Genomic DNA, 20,606 nt, shown 5'->3' with positions numbered 1-20,606 from the left:
GGACTCGGTGCCGAGTATCCCCATTGCCTTGGTGGGTGACTCACATCAGTTAACAAAATCAGTTAAAATGAAACCCAGCAAAGATAAATGCAATATAAACAAAGTCCAGTAATAAAAAGAGAAGTTAGAGTGAGGGTAAACAGCGAAGCTGAAGGTATGCAGGATTACTGAAGGTTTTACAAGTAGAAGCACACCAAAAACAATCGATCTGGACCCGTCGAAGCACTTGTTGTGCGAAACGGCCGTAGTCCGTACTCCATTTACCGCACCCTCCCTATGTACCTGCAGTCCTGATGGATTTTAAAGCTTGTCTTCAATAAATATCACGAAATTACACAGCAACAACTGGGTGAGTGCCACATTTTTTCATTTCTTTGTCCGCAACACCAAAAACAAGACTCTAGAATCTCAATCCTAAAACACAGGTGTGTATCTCAGTAGGCTATAAGATCCAAGGGCAATGAGGACAGAGCCATGCTGGGCAACTTGCAAAACTCAGTGTGGAGCACCACAGAGGGCAGCGCCCCGAAGGAAGCAAGCAAAACAAAGGTTTCCTGGTACAGGTTCACTTTAGCAAGGTGTCCTTCACCTATAACCCTGATAGCAGGGCCTATTGATGTGGATAATACATCACTGTCATGGACAAATTACTCAGGTAACTGCAGGTAGTGTGTCGGGAAGCCCAGGTATGGAAACTCCCATGGAGAGCTCAACAAACACAACACATCTTTCCGGTATGCTGCTCCTTCACAAGAGTCATCTTCCCAGTGACTAACAAATAAAAAATGTAAAACAAACCTCCACTTGTAGAATCACATTCTGCCCATTTAGAAAATACAGACCCCCAAAACAACCACTGTCTTATGTAAGGGGGGAAATAGAAATCAAAGAATGTTATAGTTGGAAGGTACCTCAAGGGTCATCGTGTCCAACCCCCTGCTCAATGTAGGACTCACTAAACCATCTCAGACAGATGTCTGTCCAGTCTCTGTTTGAAGACTTCCATTGAAGGAGAACTCGGTACCTCTTGTGGCAGCCTGTTCCAATCATTGATCGCCCTCATTGTCAAAAAGCTTTTTTCTAATATCTAATCTGTATCGTCTCCCTTTCAGTTTCATTCCATTGTCCTACCACTTGTAATTCATGAGTTAGTGATATCTTGAGGAAAGAAATAATATATTCTTTAGATAGCTAACCCTATGTTCAGTGCCACGAAACCACTCACACGTGTAAGTTGTATCCAGGAGATGAGTCCATCAACAGTGATATATGGTATACTGCCGTGGTCCTCATCTGCCACAGATAAAGGGCTCAACTCCTAGGTAATGTACAAATCCTTCACTACCTAATGCCAGAGTGTCAAGCTATGACTAAAACTAATAATGAGCTGGTGGCTTGGTGACTACGAACAGTGAGAGGTCCCCTTTATGAAGTCTTAGATAGTCCTTACCTTGACATATTAGCCCAAGAGCCTTTGATTGGGGGCACATATGAGCCTTCTTATACACGGTGCAGTTCCAGAGAGACTTTGCTTTATGGCACAGAAAAGCTGCGTATGTACTTAGGGAGTGTTCATGCTTCGTTTCTTGCTGGAAGGGTCCACATCCAAGATAATTGCAGAGCATTACCGAGTCTTCCGTATACCAGTGACTATCACACACTGTGGCCCACACACCACTGAGATAGACTTCTACACGACCTGAACAGTTGTTTGCACCTCCAGATAGTCTTACATCCCGATGTTCTACAGAATCGGAAACAAAAAAGAGACATGTTATGAATGCCAAAACGTATAATACAAAAAAGACAATACGCGTTTGTGTGGTCCCTCACCTGAACAGACAACCCCCGCATGTTCTTTTGTTGAACACTCTCGTGTACCATTTGCTGGACATTCCCATAAAGAGTTCTCACTGCCTGTGCAGTTCACCTCATTTAGATGGATTTGTGGGTGTCCACTTCCAAAATGTGATGCTCCTAGTGCTGATAAAGCTGAGCCGCACTTCATCTGTTTACATGTAATCTCTGCATCCATGGCGTCCCACCCATCGTGACACACAGAGCCCCAGAATCCATCCTTGAAAATCTCCACACGGCCAGCACATGGATCACGGGTTCCCGAGAGACGCAAGACAGGTTGTTCTGTGGACGATACAAAGATGATAACACTAATGACCATAATAATGTAGGGAATTGGTGGAATTACAAGATACGTTTCTTACACATACAATGCCTACAAGTAGTATTCAACCCCCTGCAGATTTAGCAGGTTTAATAAGATGCAAATAAGTTAGAGCCTTCAAACAAGAGCAGGATTTATTAACAGATGCATAAATCTTACAAACCAAAAAGTTTTGTTGCTCAGTTAAATTTTATAAATTTTAAACATAAAAGTGTGGGTCAATTATTAATCAACCCCTAGGTTTAATATTTTGTGGAATAACCTTTGTTTGCAATTACAGCTAATAATCATCTTTTATAAGACCTGATCAGGCCGGCACAGGTCTCTGGAGTTATCTTGGCCCACTCCTCCATGCAGATCTTCTCCAAGTTATCTAGGTTCTTTGGGTGTCTCATGTGGACTTTAATCTTGAGCTCCTTCCACAAGTTTTCAATTGGGTTAAGGTCAGGAGACTGACTAGGCCACTGCAACACCTTGATTTTTTGCCTCTTGAACCAGGCCTTGGTTTTCTTGGCTGTGTGCTTTGGGTCGTTGTCTTGTTGGAAGATGAAATGACGACCCATCTTAAGATCCTTGATGGAGGAGCGGAGGTTCTTGGCCAAAATCTCCAGGTAGGCCGTGCTATCCATCTTCCCATGGATGCGGACCAGATGGCCAGGCCCCTTGGCTGAGAAACAGCCCCACAGCATGATGCTGCCACCACCATGCTTGACTGTAGGGATGGTATTCTTGGGGTGGACACGGGGCAGAGATGCTGGACACAGGGGGCAGAGATGCTGGACACGGGGCAGAATGCTGGACATGGGGCAGAATGCTGGATACGGGGGCAGAATGCTGGGCACGGGGGCAGAATGCTGGACATGGGGCAGAATTCTGGACACGGGGCAGAATGCTGGGCACGGGGGCAGTATGCTGGACAAAGGGGGCAGAATGCTGGGCACGGGGGCAGAATGCTGGACACAGGCAGAATGCTGGGCACGGGGGCAGTATGCTGGACAAAGGGGGCAGAATGCTGGACAAAGGGGGCAGAATGCTGGGCACGGGGGCAGTATGCTGGGCACGGGGGCAGTATGCTGGACAAAGGGGGCAGAATGCTGGACAAAGGGGGCAGAATGCTGGACACAGGGGCAGAATGCTGGGCACGGGGGCAGTATGCTGGACAAAGGGGGCAGAATGCTGGACACGGGGCAGAATGCTGGACATGGGGCAGAATGCTGGGCACGGGGGCAGAATGCTGGACAAAGGGGCAGTATGCTGGACAAAGGGGCAGTATGCTGGACACAGGGGGCAGAGATGCTGGACACGGGGCAGAGATGCTGGACACAGGGGGCAGAGATGCTGGACACGGGGCAGAATGCTGGACAAAGGGGGCAGAATGCTGGACACAGGGGGCAGAATGCTGGACACAGGGGGCAGAATGCTGGACACAGGGGGCAAAATGCTGGACACAGGGGGCAGAATGCTGGACACAGGGGGCAGAATGCTGGACAAAGGGGCAGTATGCTGGACACAGGGGGCAGAGATGGTGGACACGGGGCAGAATGCTGGACATGGGGCAGAATGCTAGGCACGGGGGCAGTATGCTGGACAAAGGGGGCAGAATGCTGGACACGGGGCAGAATGCTGGACACAGGCAGAATGCTGGGCACGGGGGCAGTATGCTGGACAAAGGGGGCAGTATGCTGGACACGGGGCAGAATGCTGGGCACGGGGGCAGTATGCTGGACAAAGGGGGCAGAATGCTGGACACGGGGCAGAATGCTGGGCACGGGGGCAGTATGCTGGACAAAGGGGGCAGAATGCTGCACACGGGGCAGAATGCTGGACACAGGGGGCAGAATGCTGGACACAGGGGGCAGTATGCTGGACAAAGGGGCAGTATGCTGGACAAAGGGGCAGTATGCTGGACAAAGGGGCAGTATGCTGGACACAGGGGCAGTATGCTGGACACTGGCAGAATGCTGGACACAGGGGCAGAACGCTGGACACGGGCAGTATGCTGGACACAGGGGGCAGTATGCTGGGCACGGGGGCAGAATGCTGGGCACGGGGGCAGAATGGAGATATGGGGTATGATGAACGACATGGGGGCATGATTGGAGACAGATCGTGCAGGAATCGGATCATGGGGCTGGATGGATATGATGGAGACTGATGGGGCAGGATGGGGAGATCATATGGTGCAGAAAGGAGACTCATGAGGGCAGGATGGGAGAACATATGGCTGATGCCAGGAATGAGACACACGGGGGCCAGGATGGGGAATATTATTACCATAGGGACTAATTTAGGGATATTATTACTGCAGTAATGTATTTATTTTATTTTTTGAGTACACTGTTTTAAATGAGGGGGTGGTCCTGTTACTATGTAGAGTGACACTATGTCGCCTTTTTTTCTCCATGTTGTGTAATGTAGAAGTTGGGAAAAATTAAGTAATGTGTTCTGCAAGCGGAGCTCGAGATAACTCTGTTATTTCCTGCAGAGACGAGTCCTGGCTGGAAGACATGATGGTGGTCTGTGCTGGATGAAAGATGAAGGACTTCACCTAGAGACGTCACTGGTGAGTCAGTGTGTTACCTATACACTGAAACTATACACTGTATACTATATACAGAGCTCCTGTGTATAATGGCACTTATGGTGATAGTGTGGTGCTTTTTTTATTACTGATCAGAATTGTAGTATTCAGTCACTATGTGGTGGTAATATGTGGTCTGGACATGGTGTTGCGGTATTTGTCCCTTGTATGTGATATTATTCGATCACTGTGGTGGTAATATGTGGTCTGGTCATGGTGCGGTGGTATTTGTTCTTTGTATGTGATATTATTGGTCATTTTAAAAATTGAAAAATAAATAAAAATATACGTAAATTGTTTTGCATATTTTAACAAATATTTAATAGGTTACAGCAGAGTAGGGCCCGGCCAAAAGTGTCTACCGTGTTATGGTGGCGGCTTACAAAATCTTTTGGCCAAAAACAAAAGCTGCCGGCTATATGTGTGATCTGGTGATGGGAACTGTTAGGGTATGTGTCCACGTTAAGTAAACGCTGCGTGTTTGACGCTGCGTGGGGGCACAGCGTCAAACACGCAGCGTCCAGATGTTCCAGCATAGTGAAGGGGATTTTATGAAATCCCGTCTCCACTATGCGTGGTAACACGCACCCGGCGGCTCTGCGACTCCGGACATGCGCCGCGTCTTTTAAGATCGCAGCATGTCCGTGTTCCTTGCGGCAGCTGCGCCGCCGCAAGCTATAACACAGGGCCCTATGTGTGGGGTGCGATGATCCCGAATGTGTGCAATGAACACATCCGGCATCATCACGTCACAGTAGGGGGCGGGGCTTAGCGCAGAGCGGGTTTGCCGTCCGACGCAACCGCCGGCCATCCTGAAGGTGGACACGTACCCTCAATGTGTGATTGGTGAGAAGTGGAGTTTTTCCAAGAGAGAGCGGTGGGACTGTGGACAGTTTGAGGGGTGGAGCGTGGAGGCGGGGCTGGGGTGGAGCCTGGGCGGAGTCTCAAGGGGGCCCCAAAAATTTTGCCAGTATGGGGCCCCGAAATTTCTAGTGGCAGCCCTGCCAACAGCACCACAAATACATCTATCCCCCAATGACGGACCATTATTGTAACTAAGCCCCTGTACTTTGTGTCTCCCCCACCTTATTGTAGATTGTAAGCTCTTAGGTTTAGGGTTAGTGGGGTTAGAGTCATTATTTTGCTCTAATTATTGAATTATCTTTAACATTGTTAGTTATGAGTTGTACTCATGTCTACTGCTCCATTCCCTGACAGCAAGCAGCCTGAATGGTAAACTTATCATTCATTCTCTGAACTGAAATATCCTGCATGTCTATTGCTCCATTCCCTGACAGCAAGCAGCCTGAATGGTATCTGAGTCATTCTATCTTCGGCATTGAATCCTGCATATATCTATATATGTTAGCCATCTTATTATGCAATTGTTTTTGTTTATAGATATTTAACTCACTTCTGCTTGTCCTTATGCAGAGATCACATAACTGTTTCAAAGCGGTTTATGATCCATGTAGACCTGGACATTTGTTTATCTGATCACTACATTTATTGTGTCCTGCTGTCTCAACTGAGGTAGATTGATTGGTAACGAGAAAAAAAAGGAGATCTAAGAGCTAGCCTTCTATAAATGTAGACATACTTTGGGGATGCATTCGTGCAGGGGTGCATTCGTGCACTATTATTCGTGTACATTTATTCAAAGTACTTTTTTCTAAGTACTTGGCAGTTATAACATGGCAGAATATAACAAGCATCTCTTTTCTCTTCATCCAGGTAAACTTATCATTCATTCTCTGAACTGAAATATCCTGTATGTCTATTGCTCCACTCCCTGACAGCAAGCAGCCTGAATGGTATCTGAGTCATTCTATCTTTGGCATTGAATCCTGCATATATCTATATATGTTAGCCATCTTAGTTTTTGTTTATAGATATTTAACTCACTTCTGCTTGTCCTTTATGCAGAGAGATCACATCACTGTTTCAAAGCGGTTTATGATCCATGTAGACCTGGACATTTGTTTATCTGATCACTACATTTATTGTGTCCTGCTGTCTCAACTGGGTTAGATTGATTGGTAACGAGAGGGGGAAAAAAAGTGAGATCTAAGAGCTAGCCTTCTATAAATGTAGACATACTTTGGGGATGCATTCGTGCAGGGGTGCATTCATGCACTATTATTCGTGTACATTTATTTAAAGTACTTTTTTCTAAGTACTCGGCAGTTATAACATGGCAGTTAGACAGGGCAGGAGACAGGTAAGAAAAACTAAATCTATTCCCTATTCATTTGAAACAGAACAAATACTCACCATATGTATTTGTATAATCTATATCCTGGCTGCTGCATTCACTCACATTCACCGCCCTTGCACTAACTCTCTACACTCCATCCATATCGGCCCCTCTGTCCTTGCCTCTCCTATGTATAGCACTCATGCTCTGTTCACATTGCTTAACAGCGCTGATCCATTCAGTCCCACCATCCAACAAAAGAGACGCTCACACAAAATCACTTAACCATCTGCTCACTCTTTCTATCCTCCTTCTCCTAGTTGCTGGAGACATCTCTCCCAACCCCAGCCCCCCTTGTGATAGCCAGTCAAACCTCCCAATTGCTACAATCAGAAACCCCTCTAACCTTATTAATATCCCCTGCATGCCTTCTGTCTCTTTCAATTGTGCCCTTTGGAATTCTCGCTCTGTGTGTAATAAACTCTCCTTCATTCATGACTTCTTCCTTTCTAACTCTCTTAATCTCCTGGCTCTTACTGAAACCTGGATCCAGCAGTCAGACACCACCGCTGCTGCTGCTCTTTCATATGGTGGACTACACTTTTCTCATACCCCAAGATCAGACAACAGAGCAGGTGGAGGCGTTGGTCTGCTCCTTTCACCAAAATGTACCTTCCAAATTATCCACCAAGTACCCTCACTTGTATTCCCTTCCTTTGAGGTCCATGCTGTCGGACTCTACGTCCCCTTCTCCATGCGAGTGGCGGTGGTGTATCGTCCTCCCGGCCCCTCTCATCAGTTCCTGGATCACTTTGCCACCTGGCTTCCACACTTTCTCTCTTGTGACACCCCCACCCTTATCATGGGTGATTTCAACATCCCCATTGCTTCTCCCCTTTCCCCATCTGCTTCTCACCTTTTATCTCTAACCTCCTCTTTCGGCCTCTCGCAGCATACTAACTCTCCAACGCATGAAGATGGAAACTCCCTTGACTTGGTCTTCTCCCGGCTTTGCTCAATGGACGAGTTCACAAACTCCCCTCTCCCGCTCTCTGACCACAACCTTCTTTCATTCTCTATCAAGAACTGTCATCCCTCTCAGGTCACCCCCACTTTCCACACTTATAGAAACATACAGGCCATTAACACCCAGAAACTTATGAAGAACTTGCAGTCCTCATTGGCCCCAATTTCCTCCATCTCATGTCCTGATTCTGCTCTGAAGCATTACAATGAAACCCTGCAAAGTGCCCTGGATGAAGCTGCACCTCCTATACATAGAACAACTCGGCACAGACGGCGACAACCGTGGCACACGCTGCAAACACGTTTCCTGCAGCGGTGCTCCAGGTGCGCCGAACGTCTGTGGAGAAAATCTAATCTACCTGAAGATTTCATCCATTATAAGTTCATTCTTAAAACATACAACTCTGCCCTTCACCTCTCCAAGCAAACCTATTTCAACACCCTGATCACCTCACTGTCAAATAACCCTAAACGTCTCTTTGACACTTTCCAGTCCCTACTCAACCCAAGAGAGCAGGCCCCAACCACGGATCTCCGCGCTGACGATCTGGCCAATTACTTCATAGAAAAAATTGACCTTATTCGACAGGAAATCATCTCCCAATCTCTTCATACCATGCACTGTCCTCCCTCCCTCACTGCATCTAGTTCAATCTCTGACTTTGAGCCAGTTACAGAAGAAGTAATCAGGCTCCTTGCATCTTCTCGCCCGACCACTTGCACCAGTGACCCCATTCTGTCACATCTCCTCCAGTCCCTTTCCCCAGCTGTCACCTCTCACCTAACAAAAATATTCAACCTTTCTCTCACTTCCGGTATTTTTCCCTCCTCATTTAAGCATGCCATCATACATGCATTACTTAAAAAACCATCCCTCGACCAAAACTGTGCCGCTAATTATAGACCTGTCTCTAATCTTCCCTTCATCTCTAAACTCCTCGAATGCCTGGTGCACTCCCGTCTTACCCGCTATCTCTCAGATAACTCTCTTCCCGACCCTCTTCAATCTGGTTTCCGCTCTTTACACTCTACTGAAACTGCCCTCACTGAAGTCTCTAATGACCTACTAACAGCTAAATCTAATGGTCACTACTCCATGCTAATTCTCTTGGATCTCTCCATAGCATTCAATACTGTGGATCATCAGCTCCTCCTCAATATGCTCCGCTCCATCGGCCTCAAGGACACCATTCTCTCCTGGTTCTCCTCCTATCTCTCTGACCGATCCTTCACTGTATGTTTTGCTGGTTCCTCCTCTTACCTTCCCCTTACTGTTGGGGTTCCTCAAGGATCAGTCCTAGGCCCCCTCCTCTTCTCTTTGTATACTGCCCCTATTGGTTACCAATTACCAGTGATTGTCTTACCACTGTCTCTAACACCATGTCCTCCCTCTATCTGAAACTGAACCTGTCAAAAACTGAACTCCTCGTGTTCTCTCCCTCTACTAATCTACCTTTGCCTGACATTGCCATCTCCGTGTGCGGTTCCACCATTAGTCCAAAGCAACATGCCCGCTGCCTTGGGATCATCCTTGATTCCGAGCTTTCATTCACGCCCCACATCCGTTCACTGGCTCGCTCTTATCTGCATCTCAAAAACATTTCTAGAATTCGCCCTTTTCTTACTTTCGACTCTGCAAAAACTCTTACTGTTTCACTTATTCATTCTCGTCTGGACTATTGTAACTCTCTACTAATCGGCCTCCCTCTTACCAAACTCTCCCCGCTCCAATCTGTCCTGAATGCTGCAGCCAGGATCATATTCCTCACCAACCGTTACACCGATGCCTCTACCTTGTGCCAGTCATTACACTGGCTACCCATCCACTCCAGAATCCAGTACAAAACTACTACCCTCATCCACAAAGCACTCCATGGCTCAGCACCACCCTACATCTCCTCTCTGGTCTCAGTCTACCACCCTACCCGTGTCCTCCGCTCCGCTAATGACCTCAGGTTAGCATCCTCAATAATCAGAACCTCCCACTCCCGTCTCCAAGACTTTACACGTGTAGCGCCGATTCTTTGGAATGCACTACCTAAGTTAATACGATTAATCCCCAATCCCCACAGTTTTAAGCGTGCCCTAAAAACTCATTTGTTCAGATTGGCCTACCGCCTCAATGCATTAACCTAACGATCCCTGTGTGGCCTATCATAAAAAATGTTTTAAAAAAAACATAATCAGGTTCCTCGTATCATGTTCTCATACCCTTTATGCAGTTAATAGCCCTCTGTGTCTGTACTGTTACATACTTAGGCTGATAACTGGTTCATGCAGCTTTACATGAACACTCGATCCTTACACTATGGCTGGTCCAAATAACTAAAGCAATTGTTACCATCCACCTCTCGTGTCTCCCCTTTTCCTATAGTTTGTAAGCTTGCGAGCAGCAGGGCCCTCATTTCTCCTGGTATCTGTTTTGAACTGTGATTTCTGTTATGCTGTAATGTCTATTGTCTGTACAAGTCCCCTCCATAAGTTGTAAAGCGCTGCGGAATATGTTGGCGCTCTATAAATAAAAATTATTATTATTATTATTATTATATGAACCGTTGAATTGTAGAGCGCTGTGGAATATGTTGGCGCTATATAAATATAATAATAATCTTTATCACTCCTAAACATACATACATCTCCTCCTCCTCCTCACACATTTCCTATAACTAACATTCTATGATTCTATGTCTGTATGAGTTTGAAGGGACCTCAAGGGTCATCATGTCCAACCCCCTGCTCAATGCAGGCCAAGATTCACTAAACCATCCCAGATAGATGTCTGTCCAGCCTCTGTTTGAAGACTTCCATTGGAGATGGAAGTAGGATCGCTACTTCGAACAGGTGGCGCTATAGAGTTTAAGTCCTCTTTTTCTCTGAAGAGGCAATTTGCATATTATTTGCACACTTACACTATATATTGTATACTGTGTACAGAGCTCCTGTGTATGTTGTCACTGGTGATCACTGTATTACCTGTACCCTGACACTATATATAGAGCTCCTGAGTATAATGTCACCGGTGATCACTGTATTACCTGTACACTGACACTATATACAGAGCTCCTGAGTATAATGTCACTGATGATCACTGTATTACCTGAACCCTGACACTATATACAGAGCTCCTGTGTATAATGTCACTGGTGATCACTGTATTGACCTGTACACCATACACTATATACAGACCTACTGTGTACAGTATAATGTCACTGGAGATCATTGTATTACATGTACACTGACAATATATACAGAGCTCCTGAGTATAATGTCACTGATGATCACTGTATTACCTGTACACTGACACTACATACAGATCTCCTGTGTATAATGTCACCGGTGATCACTGTATTACCTGTACACGGACACTACATACAGAGCTCCTGAGTATAATGTCACTGGTGATCACTGTATTACCTGTACACTGACAATATATACAGAGCTCCTAAGTATAATGTCACTAGTGATCACTGTATTACCTGTACACTGACACTACATACAGATCTCCTGTGTATAATGTCACTGGTGATCACTGTATTACCTGTACACGGACACTACATACAGAGCTCCTGAGTATAATGTCACTGGTGATCACTATTGACCTGTACACCATACACTATATATGGTGCTACTGTGTATAATGTCACCAGAGATCATTGTATTACCTGTATCCATCCACACACGCATCCATCCATCCACACGCATCCATCCATCCACACACGCATCCATCCATACTCACACACACATCCATCCATCCACACAGGCACACACTTCCATCCATCCACACGCACACACATCCATCCATCCACACACGCACAGGCATCCATCCATTCACACATCCACACACTTATCCATCCTCACACACCCATCCATCCACACACTTGAAGATACTATGGATCAAAAGGTGTAGGCAGACTGAAAATCTTCTATTGATGTAAAAAATGGAATAGCTAGAAAATGTAAACAGGCTTAAAACATTATAAAAACACAACTCTCTTTTGGCTATCCAGCCATCATCTGGTGTATATCTAACATGGTCGTTGATGGGTTGCTATGACAGCCGGAGGTCTGTGCTTGTCCTTACAGAGCTCCTTTGAAACCTTGCCGATGGCAAGGCAAGTGGCATGTGTTAAAGGGGCACACTAATAATCTTTCGCCCGAGGCCCACGAAAACTTGAGCCAACCCTGGTGATGATGCACATCAAGATGAATGCCGGCTGCAGCTGTGACAGGGTGCTCTGCTCTATGACAATTCGCAGACACTGTGTTTCGGGCTGTTGGCCCTCATCAGTGCGAAGCATGAGAACTAGCCTCTCACCTAGCCAAATTAGTTCTCATGCTTCACACTGATGAGGGCCAACAGCCCGAAACACAGTGTCTGCGAATTGAGATGCTGATTTGGCTTTTTATCCTAAGTCATATTGCACGACTCGTTAAAGGGTTGGTTGTGACTTGTAGGATCGCTACTTCCAACAGGTGGTGCTATAAAGTTCAAGTCCTCTTTTTCTCTGAAGAGGCAATTTGCATATTCCATTGAAAATGTAATTTTTGTTTTTCTTGCTCAGATGTAGAATCTTGCATTTCTCCCTGTTAGACTAGTATTTATTAGTCACTAGCCATTGTTTAAGCTTATCTAGATCCTTCTGAATCCTCTCTCTGCATTCTCTAGTGTTAGCTATGCCTCCTAGCTTTGCATCATCTACAAATTTGATAAGGGAACTGAAGTGTTGTGAATTCTGCTCTTGGGCTCCCTCCGGTTGTTGTAAGTGGTAGCGCTGCTGTCTCTGAATCACAGCAGTTATCAGGTGTGTTCACTTTCTGCAATTCGGACTGGGCTATTTAGTCTTGCTTGACCCTTTAGTCAGTGCCAGTTGTCCATTGTTCCTGGAGGATTCACATCCTTTCCTGGTCTCTCCTGCTGTGCTGTTCTTTTCAACAAAGTTAAGTTCTGGCCTATTTTGCTGTCCACATGCTGTGGTCTATTGTTCAGTTCTTTTCCATGTTTTTGTCTTGTCCAGCTTGGTCTGTATATGGATTTGTTTAGCCAGCTGGTATCTCTGGAGATGCAGATATACCCTCCATATCTTTAGTTAGCTGTGGAGATTTTGTATTTTCTGTGGTGGATTTTCTAGTGTTTTTATACTGACCGCATAGTACTCTGTCCTATCCTTTCTATTTAGCTAGAAGTGGCCTCCTTTGCTAAAATTTGTTTTCAGTCTGCGTATGTTATTTCCCTCTCCTCTCACAGTCAATATTTGTGGGAGGCTGTCTATCCTTTGGGGATTTTCTCTGAGGCAAGATAGTTTTCCCTTTTCTATCTCTAGGGGTAATTAGTCCTCCGGCTGTGTCGAGATGGCTAGGGAGCGCTAGGTACATTCCACGGCTACTTCTAGTTGCGGTGTTAAGTTCAGGGTCTGCGGTCAGTACAGGTACCACCTTCTCCAGAGTACGTCCCATGCTGCTCCTAGGCCACCAGATCATAACAGTACAACTGGCCACAATGAGTTAACCGCATCTCAGAAGAAGGGAAGGAAAGTGCTGAGCCATTTTTTTTCTGTAGTCTGTTGTGTTTTTTTTTTTTTCCTTCCCTCTTCACCTCTGGGTGGCTCAGGAGTTCGGCGCTGGTATGGATGTTCAGGGATTAACTTCTCGTGTGGATCAACTTGCTGCTAGAGTACAGGGTATTTCCGATTATATCGTTCAGACTCCAGTTTTAGAGCCTAGAATTCCAACTCCTGATTTGTTTTTTGGGGATAGGTCCAAATTTTTGAGCTTTAAAAATAACTGTAAACTGTTTTTTGCTCTGAAACCCGTTCCTCTGGTGATCCCATCCAGCAGGTTAAAATTGTTATATCTCTGCTGCGTGGTGACCCCCAGGATTGGGCATTTACCCTGGAACCTGGGAATCCGGCGTTGCTTAATGTTGACACCTTTTTTCAGGTGCTTGGGTTATTGTATGACGAACCTAATTCAGTGGATCATGCTGAGAAGACCTTGTTGGCCCTGTGTCAAGGTCAAGAAGCGGCAGAGTCATATTGCCAGAGGTTTAGAAAATGGTCTGTACTGACTAAATGGAATGAGGATGCCTTGGCTGCAATTTTCAGAAAGGGTATTTCTGAATCCGTTAAAGATGTTATGGTGGGGTTCCCCACGCCTGCTGGTCTGAGTGATTCTATGTCTCAGGCTATTCAGATTGATCGGCGCTTGCGCGAGCGCAGAATTGTGCACAATATGACATTGTCTTCCGAGCGGAGTCCTGAGCCTATGCAGTGTGATAGGATTGTGTCTAGAGCTGAACGACAAGGATTTAGACGTCAGAATAGGTTGTGTTTTTACTGCGGCGATTCTGCTCATGTTATTTCTGATTGCCCTAAGTGTACCAAGAGAATCGCTAGTTCAGTTACTATCAGTACTGTACAACCTAAATTTCTCTTATCTGTGACCCTGATCTGCTCATTATCGTCATTTTCTGTCATGGCATTTGTGGATTCAGGCGCCGCTCTAAACTTAATGAACTTAGAATTTGTCAGACATTGTGGTTTCCCCTTGCAGCCTTTGCAGAGTCCTATTCCTTTGAGGGGCATTGATGCTACACCGTTGGCTAAAAATAAACCTCAGTTTTGGACACAGCTGACCATGTGCATGGCACCAGCCCATCAGGAAGATTATCGTTTTCTGGTGTTGCATAATTTGCATGATGCTATTGTGCTGGGTTTCCCATGGTTACAGGTGCATAATCCGGTGTTGGATTGGAAATCTATGTCTGTGACTAGTTGGGGTTGTCAGGGGGTTCATGGTGACGTTCCCTTGATGTCAATTGCCTCCTCCCCCTCTTCTGAAATTCCTGAGTTTTTGTCAGATTTCCAGGATGTATTCAATGAGCCCAAATCCAGTTCCCTTCCACCGCATAGGGACTGTGATTGTGCTATTGACTTGATTCCAGGCTGTAAGTTCCCTAAAGGCCGACTTTTCAACCTGTCTGTGCCAGAACATACCGCCATGCAGAGCTATGTTAAGGAGTCCTTGGAGAAGGGGCATATTCGGCCATCTTCTTCACCATTGGGAGCAGGTTTTTTCTTTGTTGCCAAAAAAGATGGCTCTTTGAGACCCTGTATTGATTATCGCCTCTTGAATAAGATCACGGTCAAATTCCAATACCCTTTGCCTTTGCTTTCTGATTTGTTTGCTAGGATTAAGGGGGCTAGTTGGTTTACTAAAATTGACCTTCGAGGGGCATATAATCTTGTTCGTATTAAGCAGGGTGACGAATGGAAAACTGCGTTTAATACGCCCGAAGGCCATTTTGAATACCTTGTGATGCCATTTGGACTCTCTAATGCTCCATCTGTGTTTCAGTCCTTCATGCATGATATATTTCGGAATTATCTTGATAAATTCATGATTGTATATTTGGATGATATTTTGATTTTTTCAGATGATTGGGAGTCTCATGTGAAACAAGTCAGGATGGTATTTCAGATCCTTTGTGATAATGCCTTGTTTGTGAAGGGGTCTAAGTGCCTCTTTGGAGTACAGAAGATTTCTTTTTTGGGCTTCATTTTCTCTCCTTCATCTATAGAGATGGATCCGGTTAAGGTTCAGGCCATTCATGATTGGATCCAGCCCACATCCGTGAAGAGCCTTCAGAAATTTTTGGGTTTTGCTAATTTTTATCGCCGTTTCATTGCCAACTTCTCCAGTGTGGTTAAACCCCTGACCGATTTGACGAAGAAGGGCGCTGATGTGACGAATTGGTCCTTTGCGGCTGTTTCTGCCTTTCAGGAGCTTAAACGCCAATTTACTTCTGCCCCTGTGTTGCGTCAGCCAGATGTTTCTCTTCCTTTTCAGGTTGAGGTTGACGCTTCTGAGATTGGGGCAGGGGCCGTTTTGTCTCAGAGGAATTCTGATGGTTCCTTGATGAAACCATGTGCCTTCTTTTATCGAAAGTTTTCCCCTGCGGAACGCAATTATGATGTTGGCAATCGTGAGTTGTTGGCTATGAAGTGGGCATTTGAGGAGTGGCGACATTGGCTTGAGGGGGCCAAGCACTGTATTGTGGTCTTGACCGATCATAAGAATCTGATTTACCTCGAGTCTGCCAAACGGCTGAATCCTAGACAGGCCCGATGGTCCCTGTTTTTCTCCCGTTTTGATTTTGTGGTCTCGTATCTTCCGGGTTCTTAGAATGTTAAGGCTGATGCCCTCTCTAGGAGCTTTTTGCCTGATTCTCCTGGGGTCCTTGAGCCGGTCGGTATTCTGAAGGATGAGGTGATTCTTTCTGCCATCTCCCCTGATTTACGACGGGTTCTTCAGGAATTTCAGGCTGAAAAACCTGACCGCTGTCCAGTGGGGAAACTGTTTGTTCCTCACAGATGGACTAGTAAAGTGATTTCGGAGGTTCATTGTTCTGTGTTGGCTGGTCATCCTGGGATTTTTGGTACCAGAGATTTGGTTGGTAGGTCCTTTTGGTGGCCTTCTTTGTCACGGGATGTGCGTTCTTTTGTGCAGTCCTGTGGGACTTGTGCGCGGGCCAAGCCTTGCTGTTCCCGCGCTAGTGGGTTGCTTTTGCCTTTGCCTGTCCCTGAGAGGCCTTGGATGCATATTTCTATGGATTTTATTTCGGATCTTCCGGTTTCCCAGAGGATGTCAGTTATCTGGGTGGTTTGTGACCGGTTTTCTAAGATGGTTCATTTGGTACCTTTGCCTAAGTTGCCTTCCTCTTCCGATTTGGTTCCGTTGTTTTTTCAGCATGTGGTTCGTTTGCAAGGCATTCCAGAGAATATTGTGTCTGATAGATGTTCCCAGTTTGTTTCTAGGTTTTGGCGGGCCTTTTGTGCTAGGCTGGGCATTGATTTGTCTTTTTCTTCCGCATTTCATCCTCAGACAAATGGCCAAACCGAGCGAACTAATCAGACTTTGGAAACTTATTTGAGATGCTTTGTGTCTGCTGATCAGGATGATTGGGTGGCTTTCTTGCCATTGGCCGAGTTTGCCCTTAATAATCGGGCTAGTTCTGCTACCTTGGTTTCACCCTTCTTTTGTAACTCTGGTTTTCATCCTCGTTTTTCTTCGGGGCAGGTTGAGCCTTCTGATTGTCCTGGGGTGGACTCTGTGGTTGATAGGTTGCAGCAAATTTGGGCTCATGTTGTTGACAATTTGGTGTTGTCTCAGGAGGGGGCTCAGAGTTTTGCTAACCGTCGTCGGTGTGTTGGTTCCCGGCTTCGGGTTGGGGATTTGGTCTGGTTGTCTTCCCGTCATGTTCCTATGAAGGTTTCTTGCCCTAAGTTTAAGCCTCGGTTTATTGGCCCTTATAGGATTTCTGAGATTATCAATCCAGTGTCTTTTCGTTTGGCCCTTCCAGCCTCTTTTTCCATCCATAATGTTTTTCATAGATTTTTGTTGCGGAAATATGTGGTGCCCGTTGTTCCCTCTGTTGATCCTCCTGCCCCGGTGTTGATTGATGGGGAGTTGGGGTATGTGGTTGAGAAGATTTTGGATTCTCGTTTTTCGAGGCGGAAGCTTCAGTATCTTGTCAAATGGAAGGGTTATGGCCAGGAGGATAATTCTTGGGTTGTTGCCTCCAATGTTCATGCTGAGCATTTGGTTCGTGCCTTTCATTTGGCTCGTCCGGATCGGCCTGGGGGCTCTGGTGAGGGTTCGGTGACCCCTCTTCAAGGGGGGGTACTGTTGTGAATTCTGCTCTTGGGCTCCCTCCGGTGGTTGTAAGTGGTAGCGCTGCTGTCTCTGAATCACAGCAGTTATCAGGTGTGTTCACTTTCTGCAATTCGGACTGGGCTATTTAGTCTTGCTTGACCCTTTAGTCAGTGCCAGTTGTCCATTGTTCCTGGAGGATTCACATCCTTTCCTGGTCTCTCCTGCTTTGCTGTTCTTTTCAACAAAGTTAAGTTCTGGCCTATTTTGCTGTCCACATGCTGTGGTCTATTGTTCAGTTCTTTTCCATGTTTTTGTCTTGTCCAGCTTGGTCTGTATATGGATTTGATTAGCCAGCTGGTATCTCTGGAGATGCAGATATACCCTCCATATCTTTAGTTAGCTGTGGAGATTTTGTATTTTCTGTGGTGGATTTTCTAGTGTTTTTTATACTGACCGCATAGTACTCTGTCCTATCCTTTCTATTTAGCTAGAAGTGGCCTCCTTTGCTAAAATCTGTTTTCAGTCTGCGTATGTTATTTCCCTCTCCTCTCACAGTCAATATTTGTGGGGGCTGCCTATCCTTTGGGAATTTTCTCTGAGGCAAGATAGTTTTCCCTTTTCTATCTCTAGGGGTAATTAGTCCTCCGGCTGTGTCGAGATGTCCAGGGAGCGCTAGGTACATTCCACGGCTACTTCTAGTTGCGGTGTTAAGTTCAGGGTCTGCGGTCAGTACAAGTACCACCTTCTCCAGAGTACGTCCCATGCTGCTCCTAGGCCACCAGATCATAAAACTGAAGGTAAACTAATCTAAGGCTGGGTTCACACTGCGTTATAGGCGTTCGTTAGACGGACTACGTTACACCGCGGCATAACTTTGGTGGAACGTAGTCCGTTAACGCCGCCATTAATTCCTATGACAGACGCATCGCTAGCGCACGCCCACAATGGGTGTGCGCTAGCTATGTGCCGTCATTGAGTGACGGACCCTAAGACGCGGGCTGCAGCATTTCCGGGTCCGTTACTGCTAGCGCAGATAGAGCTAGCAGATGCTCTATCTGCGCTAGAGCGATGACAAATTGGCACTTGTGTTAACAACAGCCGGTTAACGCATGTGGTGAATGGGCTTCTGTTAACGCAATGTGAACCTAGCCTTAGTCATTTATAAAAATGTTGAACCGCACTGGGGCCAGGACAGAGCCTTGTGGTACCCCACTTAAAACACTTTTTCAATTGGATGTGCAACCATTTATTACCACTCTTTGAGTATGATCACTGAGCCAGTTATGAATTCACCTAACCGTAGCGTTTTCAATCCCATACTTGGTCATTTTCTCAATAAGGATTGTGTAATAGGCTGGGTGGTGGAACCACTGTTTCAAAGCCCAAGGAAGACATGGAGGGGCGTGACTAGGAGCCTCACCCAATTTGACCACGGACATGCAGCAGCTAATGACACTGCGGTCAGAGGAGAGACAAGGGAGGTGATCCAGGTGCTACTCCAGGACTGACCTTGGGAAGATGGCTGCTGACCCCTAGGAAAGGATAGCTGGGATGGCCCGGGGAATGTCCAACAGATGCAGGAAGATGACAGGACAGTCTGGCGGAGAGATGAACACTGAGGGATCCAGCTGGCTCAGCTGCCTTTGAGGTGAGCACTGGTAGGTGCAGCTGGCTCGGCTGCAGTTGAGATGAGCACTGGCGGGTGCAGCTGGCTCAGATGCCGTTGAGGTAAGCACTGGCGGGTGCAGTTGTCTTGGCTGCCGTTGAGGTGAGCACTGGCTGGTGCAGCAGGCTGAGATGCAAGTACAGTGACCTGATAACTGACGAGCGTTTTAGGAACAAATGCACAACATTGCACAGGCACCTCCATGTTGGAGGCGCTTTAAATTGTAAGAGATCTCCAGCTATTGGCTGGGGACACTTTAGAGGAACACGTGTGGCCCCTTTAAGAAAGAGGAAGGGTGCATGCACAGTGCCTGCAGACCTGCTAGGAGTGCACCCACCCTGGACAATAGCAAGCTCGGAAGGAGCAGGACGGGAGTCTCGGCGGTGAGTATGCTAGTTTCTTTGCAGGGAGAGAGGGACTGCAGACACAGATGTGGGCGCTACAGATAGTATGACATACTTTATCAAATGCTTTGCTGAAGTCAAGATATACTACATCTACTGCATTTCCCTGATCCACCCAGTCAGTGATTCCATCATAGAAGGAAATTAGATGAGTCTGGGATGACTTATTTGCTACTAACCCATGCTGGCTCTGGTTAATTACCGTATTCTCATCCAAGTACTTACATACATGCTGTTTAATAATTTGTTCACAGATCTTTCCTGGTATAGAAGTAAAACTCACTGGCCTGTAATTTCCTGGCTTCCTTTTTTGAAGATAGGGACAACATTTGCCCTTCTCCAATCTTCTGGGACTTCTCCTGTTTTCCAGGATTTTTCAAAGATTCGGGCTAATGGTTCTGCAATTTCCTCTGCTAACTCTTGCGATACCCTAGGATGTAATTCATCTGGACCAGGTGATTTAGCTAATCTAAATGAATATAAGTGTTCCCTCACCATCTCACTATTTTTGGATAGAGTGGATTCTTTTATTCCTTCGATGGCCCTGTGAAGATCAGTTGATGTTACATTTGCTTTCTTAGAGAACATAGATGCAAATTAGGAATTTAAAGGTTCGTTTTCTCAACATCATTATTGACCACTTCACCCTTTTCATCATGTAAAAATCCTAAAGCATATTTGACTTTTCTTTTGCTTTTGACATTCCTCCAAAATCCTTTTTTTGCTGCTTTTGGTCTAACTTGCAAGCCTCACTTCATTACTGGCTTTAGCACTTCTAACTCTTGCCCTGCATTCCCTGCAGACACCATTATATTCTTCTTTAGATATGCCGACCTCTTTCCATTTATTGTACATTTCTTTTTTCCTTTTTAACAATTGATTAGTTTACATTACCATCC

The 20,606-nt window shown here is 45.9% G+C and overlaps 1 protein-coding gene across 5 annotated transcripts in view; it reads right to left on the bottom strand.

Annotated features, from left to right (window-relative positions):
* Nucleotides 1–20,606, bottom strand: part of LOC143808872 (T-cell differentiation antigen CD6-like) — a 467,903-nt gene that overhangs the window by 390,654 nt on the left and 56,643 nt on the right. For all 5 annotated transcript variants that reach the window (XM_077292011.1, XM_077292012.1, XM_077292013.1 and 2 more), the window contains exons 3-4: nt 1,834–2,142; nt 1,451–1,744 (exon numbers count right to left, since the gene is read on the bottom strand). In XM_077292011.1, coding sequence (XP_077148126.1) covers nt 1,451–1,744; nt 1,834–2,142 — 603 coding nt within the window. The remainder of the gene's footprint in view (nt 1–1,450; nt 1,745–1,833; nt 2,143–20,606) is intronic.

This window comes from Ranitomeya variabilis, chromosome 2 (genome assembly GCF_051348905.1).
Source record: "Ranitomeya variabilis isolate aRanVar5 chromosome 2, aRanVar5.hap1, whole genome shotgun sequence".
In the NCBI taxonomy this organism is placed as follows: domain Eukaryota; kingdom Metazoa; phylum Chordata; class Amphibia; order Anura; family Dendrobatidae; genus Ranitomeya; species Ranitomeya variabilis.
Note: the sequence above shows the minus strand (reverse complement) of the source record. Positions and strands in the feature narration are given on the sequence as shown.